The sequence below is a fragment of the Falco naumanni genome, chromosome 3 (assembly GCF_017639655.2).
Source record: "Falco naumanni isolate bFalNau1 chromosome 3, bFalNau1.pat, whole genome shotgun sequence".
In the NCBI taxonomy this organism is placed as follows: Eukaryota; Metazoa; Chordata; class Aves; order Falconiformes; family Falconidae; genus Falco; species Falco naumanni.
In genome coordinates this window covers 76,703,394-76,716,161 of record NC_054056.1, presented here as the reverse complement: position 1 = coordinate 76,716,161, position 12,768 = coordinate 76,703,394, and the positions used below count along the sequence as shown (strand labels likewise).

General features: G+C 36.0%; 1 protein-coding gene across 12 annotated transcripts in view; it reads left to right on the top strand.

Annotated features, from left to right (window-relative positions):
• ASPH (aspartate beta-hydroxylase) overlaps positions 1-12,768 on the top strand; it is a 123,709-nt gene that overhangs the window by 55,408 nt on the left and 55,533 nt on the right. For 10 of the 12 annotated variants that reach the window (XM_040588679.1, XM_040588685.1, XM_040588684.1 and 7 more), the window contains one exon: positions 7,893-7,934. In XM_040588679.1, the coding sequence (XP_040444613.1) occupies positions 7,893-7,934 (42 nt within the window). Of the gene's footprint in view, positions 1-2,451; positions 4,350-7,892; positions 7,935-12,768 lie in introns of those variants that run through there. The other 2 variants (XM_040588687.1, XM_040588686.1) reach the window with 1 other exon arrangement.

Here is a 12,768-nt window from a genome sequence, read left to right as displayed (position 1 = left end):
TGGGCAGCCTGTTCCAATGCTTGAAAAACCCTTTTGGTGCAGAAACTCAATCTAAGCCTTCCCTGGCGCAACTTGCTTGTCCTGTTGCTTGTTACTTGCTGTTAGCTCGCTCCAACCTCCTTCCAAGCAGCTGTAGAGCGATAAGGTCCCCCCTGAGCCCCCTTTTCTCCAGGCCAAACACCCCCAGTTCCCCCAGCCGCTCCTCATAAGCCTTGTGCTCCAGCCCCTCCACCAGCTTCGCTGCCCGTCTCTGGACACGCTCCAGCCCCTCAATGTCCCTCCTGCAGTGAGGGGCCCAAACCTGAACACGGCATTCGAGGTGCCCACCGCACTAGGGCTAAGTACAAAGAGATAATCGCTCCTTTAATTGCAGGTGGACTTTCAAATAAGATTGTGGAATTGAGCCTAGCTGTGCACTCTCTTTTTTATTGTATTGTGATACAAAGAGAGTTCTTGCTATTTTCAAACACCATTAGAATCAAAAATGACTTGTTTTACTCTGAAATAGTATGTATTTCTGATCCTTTTAAAAGTTTTTTTAAGTTTATTTTTTTTACCTCCAGTTGTTTTAAAAATTAATGCAACACACTTAGGACAAAACAGAATCAATCAAAACCTATTTCTTCAGTAATTAAACATGCAAGTAACTATTAGATGTAGTAACATATATGTCATTCCTTGTTTAGGAAGTAGAAAGTGAAAATAATTTGATAAGCACACAATCTGCAACAGTGTGACAACATATTCAAGAATCTTTAATAATTTATGTAGTTATGGGGAATCACTTTGAAGACAGAAGAATTGTTGTTTATCAGTTCTTGTATAAAGCTTATTATTTCAGCACATAGAGTAGAATTCAAATAACATCTCTGAAATAAGTACTGACTTATTATAAACTACTGACCAGGAATAAAAATTATATTACTATTAAATTATTGTTTTTTTCCTACTGTCAAGTATGTTTACCTGCTTTTTTTGGATGTGAAACATTCAGTTTGAAGGCAATATTATTCTCAGATTTTCCTCTTAAGAGTATGAAATTCATGCTTACCAGGGATTTTTTTTATTTATTATTTGTGGTGGAGGATTCAGTATGCAGCTTTTTGTTGTCAGAATTCTTTCCTTATTTGTTCATGTGATTTCATTTCATCAGATACTCAAAGCTAGTATTTCCTGTTATTTCAGCAGTAATTAATATTAAATTTCATTGTACTAGAGACAGTCAAGAACTCTCCTGATTGAAGAACACCTTTATATACATATGTGCTCTTTACATGTATAAAAGATGTACCTATTTACGTAATAAACATAACTTCAGGCAGTGTAAAAGATACTCAGAAATGTCACTAGAGTCCTTATTCTTCAGTAGTATAAATTCATGCAACTTTATTTGAAACGTGGTGTCACCAGTTTGAGTCAGGTTAGGAACAGTTATTTGATTTTTATCTGAAACATAGGAACTTATTTGTTTTGGAAAGAAAACAGGAGATAGTTCAGAGCTGTGCAGAGCATTGTCACATTGCCAGCAAAGGGATCAGGTGTGGGATTTGAATATGCTGGAGTGCAAGTCAGAAGTTGTTTCCTGGCTTCAGGGCATATCACACACAAAAAAATTATGGTGTCTGTCGGTACTGTTTTCCAATTTTCTAAGCTTACTTCTAAAATTATTACCAATATTTCTTTCCAGCTGTAGGCTATTTTATCTGAGGTTATAGTCTCTATTTTTATAAATTAATGCACTTAAGTGGTATGGTAGGTCAGCTTGAAATACTATCGATTTAGAATTTTTTGCTAATCCTGCTTTACACTGGCACATAAACTGCAGTGGTTGTGATAGAGTGGTGCTTGTTGGAGACATATTTTAAGGGAGACATATTACAGTTTTCGGGACACCTTTACTCTCTGTATTTGAATTTTGATCCCTTTTAATATGTGTTGAGATTTAAAATACTTAAGGGTTGTTCGCCCACCCCCCCACCCCTCCTTCATCACATATCCTTGACATTTTTATAATCCTGCATTTATTTTACCAACTGCTGAAATCCCCCATGTGTAGAGAAGTTTCCACTTTACAACTTTGACCCTTCCTCATTCCCTGGCTCCTCTTTTCCAATTGTAATTGTCCTTGACTTTAAAAAAAACACAAAAAAATTAAAAAAATTGTGTTAGTATATTTGTGGCATGGCCTAAATTTCCTTTACATGGTAAATGAAGTGCCATATGCTGAGAAAAAGTTTACTGCTTAGATAAATATTTAAGTTTATATTTCCCACCTTAATACAGCAACTTTGTGTACGTTCATTATGATAGCGCCTAGAAATCATAGCTTTCTAAAATTAACTAGTCTGATACAAAGTTGCCTTTTTTAGCATTTACAATCTTTTTTTGTTGTTTTAGAGTAAGTTGTGTTGTGGTTGGTCCTTTAATATAGATTTCCCCTTATTTTTTCAGATACTTAAAGCTTCAAAAGAAAAGTCCCTACATCAGGAGGACCAGCCCTAACCATACGCTACAAAAGGGGAGCAGATGGTTGCAATAGATCTTATGATGTAATTATTGAGCAGTTCAGGGTTTGGGGAGCAAACACTAAGATATTGTAAATGGGTTTTAGCCAACTGTCATTTTAGTAAGCTTTTTTAACACTTGGATGTTTAATTTACATTCCTGTCTGATTTTCCTGATTTTCTTTTTTTTTTTTTCTTTCTTGGTCAAGTTTAGTGGATCCATTATTTTTTTCTTCTGTGTTTGTGACAGAGTTGCAACTTCAGGCTGCATTTTGTTTGTGCTGTTTAAGCAATTGTTAATATTCTATTTATAACATAGCAGCAAGTACATTTTTTTGGATTTTAATATTTATCTTTTGGGTTGGATTCATACAGTATGTACAGAGCAGTTTGGTCAAACAAAACATGTAATATTATGAGCATAATAAAACATTTAAACTATTTTATAACTGCTGATATAGCATACAGCCTAACTACGTTTTATTGAAAACAGTAATCGGGCACACACTATGCTGTGAAGTTTGACTTAGATCTCTTTGCAGTGATGTTATGTCAACAGTTACACTACGTGAATTTTCAGGTGTTTTTTAAAATAGCCTAACAAGCTACAAAATATGTATGTTTAATTCATACTAGTAAAGGGCAGATTACTAAACTAATTATTTCAGAAACCCATTATGTGTGAATTTAGAGCTTGTTATTTATGCACATTTGACTTTTTTTAAAGCAAAAACTTCTAGAAATGACATAATAGTTTGGCAGGGAGTCAGTGCAGATTGCAACGAAACTTGAGTTGCTGGAATCAAGACTAATTCAGTAAAATTCTTCTGGTTTGCCTACCAATATAATGACCTCAAAGCTGAATTTAGTAAGCTTTATATTCAGTGAATTATTTTAAAATTCAAATCTGCATAAATATTTGACTTGTAAATTTTATTTTAAAAAAGAAAAGCTTTGGACATTCAAACTTAAGAAAAATAGGATATCAGAATTTAAGGCCTGCAATCATAAAAGCTCTTGTATATGGTACATCTGAAATTTAGACTTTGAACGATTTAGAATTTTAATATAACAGGTGTACTTCTTACCTGTTCTGTGCTGCTGTTCCACAATTATGAAGGCATACTTTATTCTTTGGCATTTTGCATGTGTTCCTTTTTGGCTCAGGAATAATTGCTGTGATTTTAGAAAATTGCCAAGTCTGATACAGGAGCTTAGAATAAATAAAATAATACAAGTTTTTTTAGAAGAAAAATCAGTTTGGTAGCCCTAACAGTGGTTGCCTTTTGGTTGGCAGGGAGATTTTAAATTTTTGTAGCACTGTTTTGAAGTCAGGTTTTTAGTTGCTTAAATTCATAGTGAAAGGGTCATCCTATATGCATGTTTCTTTTTTTTGTTTGGGATTTCAGTAATACTCACATAAGTGAGTGTTACATCTGATCAACAAATGCAGATGGCCCAAAGTGATCTTCTTTAGACTTTTCAGGAAAGCAATAATATTCTTAGACTGTGACGTGGTTTGGGATGGGATATTCTAGTAAAATTACCTGTGATTGTGAATTACAAAGCAATAATTTTTACAAAGCCATATTTTGTGAGGAAGCTTGGGAATGATTTTAGAATGTTGAATGGAGAACTGTTTATATAACTGTGGCAGCCTATTTGTAGAATTATGGGACTGTGAGAGTATTATATTATGCTGTGATCAGATTTTAAGTATTTGTGATTTTACGTGCTTCATGTTTACAAAAATATGCCAAGCTGGGCAAGGTCAAGCAGACTATTAAAAAAAAATGTATATTTAATCTGTTTTAATGTTTGGCTGCAATAAAACACAGAAGAATATCTTTGTCTTTCTAGTGTCATTATTTTTCCAAAATGTGGTAGATATTAACAATGGGGATAAACGTTTGACTCAGCCACTAATTAATACTATTTTTCAAATTAATCATTTTGAGTGTTTTAAAATAAATTTGAAAGTATTACTTACAAAGATGAAGAAATATAGCAAGTAGAAGTGATTTTTATTTTTGGATGATACTGTGTGAAGGAAACAGGCAGTACTCCTAAGATATCTGTGTTCTATATTTGTGTTGTGCTTTTTTGATTGGAATATTAGCTATTCTGCAATCAATTTGGCCTGAATTTTTGCCCGTGATACATAATTTCTATTTGTAACTTAAAGTGGATGACATACCACTCTTTAACAAAGGCAAATGTGTGTGTGAAGTATATCTACCTTTCATAGAGAAATATTCTAGGTTATGGTCGTAGTTTAAATCCAAAATCTGGCAAGGGTGTTGTGTCTGTGTAGTTCTCTGTTTGAAAAAAAAAAGATGTTCCTTTGACCTTTTCAGTTTTCAAACATCAACATATTTTTATGAATAATTATTACTGAATTAAGAACTGTAGTCAAAGAAGATTACATCTTCAAAAGATTATTTTTTTATTATTATTTTTTCATGTTGCTACATTGCTTCTTGCTATATCTCAGTGAATCTGTGAAATCTTGGATTCGGTTACTGTTTTTGGAAATTTCAGGAAGAAATAGCAATAAGGAAAGCAAAATGTAAAGAAGGTCAGGATATTAAAGTTTTATTTTAATACTGAAGATTTGCTGCAATTTTAAGTCACTTTTTCACATTCTCAGTAATTAAAAAGGTATCATATGAAACTATTCTTTCTAAAAAGTAAAGAGAATGGATGAGATTAGATAGAGGAAAAATACTGAAAATGTCATGTTTTTACTGAATATCTTAGTAATTTTACATGCTTCAAAAATTATGTATATGTAATTAATAAATTGTATCATACATTGATAGCATTGATTGGGATTCATGTAAAATCTACGATGTCTGGAATACATTTTTAGTTTTGAATTGGGTCATTGTCACATGCATTCAGAAATATTTAGACATATTGTAATATGAAAAATAAATGTTTTCTTTATAGTAGAAACCTGCTTGGGATTACCTGGTGAACTTTTCATGGTGATAGCAGTCCTAGCCTGTAGAGACTGGTTAAAACAGTTTTGTCTGTGATTTTTATCTAGATTTGTTTTGCTGGAAATGGAGAAATTGAGTACAGGATGAGAGTAGTTTGAATAGCTAAGAAAATTTTTGTTTGAGCTACAGTTGGTTCGAGTTGATGACAAAGCAGTCTCAAGATTTAACTATCATATCCCTGTCTTGTAGACATTTTTAAACCTTTGTCAGAAATTACAAAATGGTTTTCATCTTGCTCTGTCAAAGTAAGCTAGGGATCAGTGTGGAGGGAACAAAGCGATATGTGCTAAATATCATGCTGAATTCTTGTTTAACTATGGTGAGACCTGAGAGAAACAAGCTCTTCAGAGCTAGCAAGATCAAGATGTGATGAATTTCAAAAGCAGCTACCTAGAAGGAGAAGTTGGAGTATTTAAAGATCATTGGAGAGGCTTTGGTGAAGTCAGTGGCAGCTAATTTTGCAGAATACAGGTTGAAAAAGTTCTAAGAATTTGGAGAATTGATCCTAGTACATAAGTGGATATAGAGAACTACCGTTATATGTTGCATGACCCTCAGTAATAAAGAAATGTGAAGTTGGGCAAGAAATGGGAGATAGAAACAGGCTTTAGAGTGATGAGCTCATACTTAGTTTTTCCTGTGATGGAAAAGAAGTTACAAAAATACACGGATGTCCAAAATGGGTGGAAGAGAGTTGCTGAGACACCTAAGAGGGAATTAGAAGAGGTCAGGTGAGACTATCATTATTGCTCATAAGGGAAAGATCCAGGGAAATGGATGGATAAGTAGCGTGCTGTAGCGTGGTTAACTATCCTGTAATGAGTTGTTCATATGCTTTGAGTTGGTAAAAATAATAGATATATGAGTATATAAACTATTCTGTGCCTCATCCGGAGCTGAATTATTGCTCTTTTTAAAATACAGTATTTCTAATGGCATACAAATGGACACGACTATTCTATTTATTGTTATGCATACACACACACAAAAAAGCCCCAACAAATGGAAGAGCCTGTATTTTAGAAAGTACTGAACAATGCTTTCATTAGCATACTGTTATAGTAATAATATTCATTCTTTAAGTTATCCCATAGTATGTAACTGACTATAGATCTGTTTGTCATTTTTTTCCATTTAATTGGCAATCTGGATTTTATGGTGTAATTGAAGAGGTGAAAGACTTTCAATATGACCATATTTATTAAATTCACCATATCGTAATCAAGTGTCCTCCTGAAACGAGGACATCAAGTTAATACTCGTTCTGCCTTGTTCTGAATATAAAAATCAGAGTCATACTGTCCGCACATTCAGTAGTAGCGGTTGTCAGCTTGTAGTAAAGGGTGAAATTGAAATGTGAAATGCTTTCTTCATGTGTATGCGTAACCCAGTTTTTCCATGAAAAAAATAAATTTTTTTGGCATGGTGTGTTTTATTCAGAATATAATGCTTCTGAGCAGTTGGTTTAAAAAACTGTGAAGATGGAATATTCTGATGAGATGTCTCTGACTGACTTAGAGAAAAAACATTTTCTTTAATTTCTATCAGAATACCTCAAAACTAAAGAGTATATGTTAAAGAGAACAACTGTAACTGAAAAGCCAGCAGAGCTCTCTTTTTAATATTCAGTTAAGTTTATTGGGAGGAAATAGTGAAAACTTAACTGGGACGACACTGGAAACAGAATAATAATAGAATTTTGAGGCAAGATGCTTTAAATGTTACAGAGTAAGACAGAACCAAAAAGTCTTTAGAGAGGAGAAAAAGAGGAAGGGACAAGCCTGTCGCTGTATGTACCACCTTCGCGATATACACATGCCCGATTGTTTTATGGTATGTAGTCTGTCTTTTGCTACAGACTGTCTTGTGCGTAGTTTATACTTACCTGTGTATTCAGATGTTTACAAAACATCTGGGTTAAATTATTTTAAAAGTTGAGGTAAGACAAAAGCTTCCAAGTGCCCAAGGAACTTCTGAAAATGATACCTAGGTTCCCAATAGACTTTCATGGATTTTACATTTTAATTATATATGTTTATATATCAAGTTAGTGTTTCCAAGAATTTTTGATTAGTATACAGGTTTTACTTTTCTTGCAAAATAGCTTGCATAAGTGTGTATCACCAAAATCTACCAAATATCTAAAGGGGAAAGTTTGAGATATTTTGTGACAGAAGCAATGATGTAATATTTGCAAAAAAGGTTGTTCTCTGCAGATGCTTCAAGTGTGTAGTTCAGACAGTAAACTATCGTTGCTTTAAAAAATAAAAATGGAACAAAAGTCTTGTTGGCTCAATTATAAGATGTAGTTTTCTTGTATCTTTCTTACCATAAACTGTTAACATAAATTTATTTCAATGAAATTATATTTTTAATATTCTAGGGAAAAGTGAAAGAGAAATTGAACAAGACAAAACAGAAAAAGGTAAGTCTGAAAGTAATATTCTGTTCTGAAATTCAAAAACATTATTTCTGGGAGGACGGATTTAAATCAGATTAAATGGTAGTGAAGCTTAGCTCCTGTGTATCTTACGTAAACTGGAGTTGAATAAACATCCAGAGTGCATCAGCTTTTGTACGTAAACACACGGTACACACACAGTTGTTTCCAAAGCTGACGTGAGTGTATTCTCCTTATGTGGTCACAGGCTGCTGTTAAAAACTTCTGCTGTTTCAGGAGAAAATGTTTGATGTTGTACTCCTAGTTTAGGACTCCGGAGGTCACAGCTTCATCAGGCTCCTCCAGCGTTTGTGGGTGACAGGCAACCTGGGGCTGCCCAGCCCCAAAAGCTGGGTTCAGCGCTGCCTGCTTTGCTAAGCTTGGCGAGGCAGGTGGCATTAAAATCAGTCCTTGTCAGCTCCATGTTTACCCAGTAAGGGTTTCTGTCTGGCTTAGTATGGGTAGGAATATACAGAGGCAGGTTTGGTGGAAAAGAAGGGAGATTTTGCTAAGAGCACTGTGAATCTGTTCTTCCTGTGATGACGCTGGTGCTGCCCCTGTGCATTCCCTGTCCCTGGATGAAGTCTGCACAACCTCCTTCACTGGGATCAAGGTTGGCATCTGACCCTAGCTACATCACTACAGCTGGCAATACCCAAAAACCTCAGGGCCTGTGCCTGCATCATTTTCACTCAGGTATGGCCTGTGGAGTAGTGCCTACCATAAGTAGCTCCATCGCTACTTCTAGATGGAGGAAAAGGGATCCAGCAATTGCTGGTGTCTGCTGCTCCTTTCTCATTCTCTGTTTCCAATTTTCTGTGTGGCTATTTTCTATTTGAGTACTTAGCGATGCTAATATATGATCTTTGGGTAAGGTTTTGTGTATTTCTATTTTAAATACAAGTTTCTAGTATTGGAAAACTTCAAACAGTTAAGTATTAAATATGTCAAATGTAAGCATTACGTTTGAAAAGTAAATATACCATTAGCCAGTTTACTTGGAAAGCAAGGCAATTATATCCACATTTCTATTTATAAAAGGATAGATTTGGCAGGAAATACCTTAGTGCGCTGGGCTTATATACTTGATAGTAGAAAAAAGCCACCGTTATGTGCTAGTTTTGTTGACCTGTTGAAAGAGTAGAATAAAATTACATACAGTAGCCATCCAGTATGGGTAAAAAACATTCACAGGTAAAAATAATAGCTTGTTGAAGAAAATGAAAATGCACGGATTTACTATTATGCAACATTATTAATCAAACTTTAAGAGAACTTTATGACTTGAAAATATGACAAGGAGCCATAGTCACTTTGCACCCGAAGTGCTTTGTGGTTTTGTTTCTTTTCAAACACTGAGCAACTAAATAAATGGTTCTACTGAGTCCTGCCATTGCATTACAGGATTTCTATAAGTTGGAAGAAGGGCTAGGGTGTTTTTCTGGGGTAAGTTGGTAAAATATTGCATCCCACAGGGAAAAACAACCCTATTTTTTTTAATGAAATTTGTTTGTAGCTGAAATATTTGAATGGCTTCCAAACAATTGGACAAAATTTAAGTTGTGTAAGTTTTCATAGTTCAAACTGGTTTAAGTTTTCACTTTCACTAAAAGTGTCCAGCTGTAGATGTCCTAGTCATAGAAAGTGGTTTAAAGTAATATTGAATTGGGTTATTTTAAATTAACCAAATAAGATGCAGCCATAAATCGATGAGAGATGTATTTAAGAAAATACTGTACCGTGGCTGACTGGTACATGTAGAAAACTCAGAAATCATCAGTGAATGTCATCTCAAGTTATGTGGGTTGAATTTCACCCTTGCAAACTCTACTTCTAAGAGTATACAAACTACCTATTGATTTACTTACATAATTGTGGCCTGCATCAAGTATAAGCTGTGGGCAGAACAACTGAGGTACTTCATAGAAGTGTAGCTCTCAAAGTCCAAGACTGCTGCACAACACCATGCTGAACTAAATGTGTAGGATATTAGAGTATTAGTGTGTATTTTTGTGCAGAAAGTCAATGAAGAAATTTATTTCTGGTCTTGTCAAAGGGTTGTTTGATTCTAGCCTTTGAATGAAGGCAGAAAACTTCATGATGAAAGGGAGAGGTGAATGATGGAAATGCATACCAAAAATAAAATTATCATTCTGCAGTTGTTTGTTAAGATCAACATCCAACCAATCAACAGTAATTTCAGACAGAAAGCCCTGTAGAATACTTTCTACTGCAAGTGAAATTGTTCTGGAATAACTGCAGCTAAAGATTTATTACAGTCATTAGATTCCGTAGCTTTATTAGTCCCTAAAATGCCTTAGTTTTTATTGTCTGATTGCTTCCCCAGATAAGTTGATTATAGAGGTTTTGCCTGTTCTAGCAGTACAGTTTAGAAAGATCTTTTAATTATTGGAGTGCTACTGGTTTAAAATCGTCTAGATGCTGTTACTTGGTTTTATACGTTCTAAGTTACCATTTGTGGAAGCCCATAAAACAAGTGAATCGCTTAGGCTATCTGTATCTCACCTAATGAGCTTCCCAAACAACAGGACAAAGACAGGAGTTTTTCATCATCATCAAATTCTCATTCAGGCACCCACTGAGAGGCAGCACAATTTCAAAAACTAATTTGGGTAATTATATGGGCCCAGTATAGGAGGGAGGACAATTACTTGAGCAAACTTTGAATTCCAGATAAAAGTAGTTGATCTGCTAAGATGCATGTAGGTTTTTCAGCCCATATCTGAAACTTTAAAACTTGGGCTGGGAAGTTTGGAGTATTTGAGGGGGTGGGGTGGGGATTAATAAAACAGAAGGTCACAAAATTCATGGGAAGACTTCTACAGACCGTGGTTGGCGGTATCTACTTATTATTGCCTTCTAAAGTGCCCATCCACACGTTCCCAAGAGCATTACTACTAAATTTGTGTCACAGCAGGGATAGGCAACACAGGGTGTTTAGAAAACAAAGCCTATGGCTCCCCTGGAAGTGGCTTCCTTAAGTTTTGAGTGTTTAAGATGGAGAACTATCAGGAAGAGCCTTTGCTGCGAGTGACTGTGGGATTGTGTGACATGAGGTTTTTATTTCAGATTAGGTTTAGATGTGGCACCTTCCCACCCCCCACCACTTGTCTGTCTTGATCAATGTGGGAGACAAATAAGGAGGCATCATTATATAGTCATAAACTCTAAAGTTGAATAGTTACAGCTTTTATTTAAAACTTACCTGCTGGCAGTAAGCACGACATACAGCCAGTGCAGCAGGGTTGTTCCAGTATAGTTTTCAATTCAAAAGCTGGGGACTGTGTGTCCTCAAGGTGGCTGTGAAGGCTGTGGTTTACCTGGAGTCTTTCTGAGTAACTGACTAAAAGCCAGAGCCCCAGCTGCTGTTTTGCATGCCGGTAGAAGCAGATGCAAGACAGCAGAAGCCACTGGGAATGCTCCCTTAACATTATAATGACAATAGGAGCAAATAAATAAATAATCTAATGACAAAAACTAAACCCCACTCAAGAGGTGGTTGTTAGATAGAAAGCAGTGTCTTTCTGTCCTCATGTTCTCTCAGTGTGCCCTCAGAGAGATTGTGGCAGAGAGATCGTCTCACCATTTCTGAGGAGCTACTAATTTCATTAGAAGACGTGTTTAACAAGGAATACTCACGCTAATAGTGTAATACAGACTCTCATAATCACAGGGGAGGCCATGGCCCCTCTCAATTGACTACAAATCCTACAGCATTAGTTTCCAAACATTAAAGCAAGGCAATATAGCCAGCGTGGAAGCACCCTTCCTCCCAGACCTCCCAGTTAGACCAACCAGGATGTCTGTCATCACTACCAGTATACAGGACAGGTCCAAGGTGCCAGCAGCAGGTGAGCCTGCTCTCCCGCTCCACCAAGTTTCCTAGGCTCTGAGCATAAGGGAACAGAAGGCTTAGGAAAGGGAATAGTTAGTACTGGGAGCAAAAGATGAAAGAAGAGGAGAAAAGGGCAGCAAGATTGGATGGAAAGCTGCCCGAGCTAGTCCCACTTGAGATTTCTTCCTGGCCACAGTTACACATCAGCTAACAAACTCATTGTTTGTGGTGTCCTCCTTTCTGGCATATCTATCATGTCTGAATAAAGATCGTTGAATTGCAGAGTATCTGCTCCCAACTTTTTACAAGGCACCAGAGTGAGAGATGATTAGTGTTTAAGTGCATGAAAGTGCATACTGGTTTTTAGACAGAAACACTAATTGTTCCAGGATTATTAACAGCAGTGTGATATTATCTCCCACTTAATTTGCTCAGGAACAAAAATGTGCATGTATCCTTTGGTTAGAGGCTCAGAGTAGGTCAGCAAGGACAGAACAATTTATGCTATGAGTTGTGCTAAAGGTACCCCATCCTTTAAATGATCTTTTCAGAAACAACAAGTTTAAGTGGTTACGGTGTATTATAATATCAGAGACCCACTTAAAAGTTGCTTGCTACCTGTTAAAATGTCAAGTGCATGGTGTATCTTTAGGATTAAAAAAAACGTGTATTAATCATGAAAGATCATTATGATAGTTTTAAATCTTTTTGTCGAATTCTGGCTAATGAAGTATGAACTATTTTGAGGTATCAGGCTGATGTCTGATCAGTCAGCTCAGAGTGTTCACTCTTCTAGGGGAATAAGGCTTTCCTTAGCCTGGCTGACTGCTTTGTATTTCAGATGAAAATGTGAAATGGAAGGATAATTTCGCCCCCCTCCCCTTTCTCTCTACACGCCACACCCCACACACACACCCCTTCCCCTTTCCCCCTTCTGTCACAGCAAGAGAGGATTCATTTACT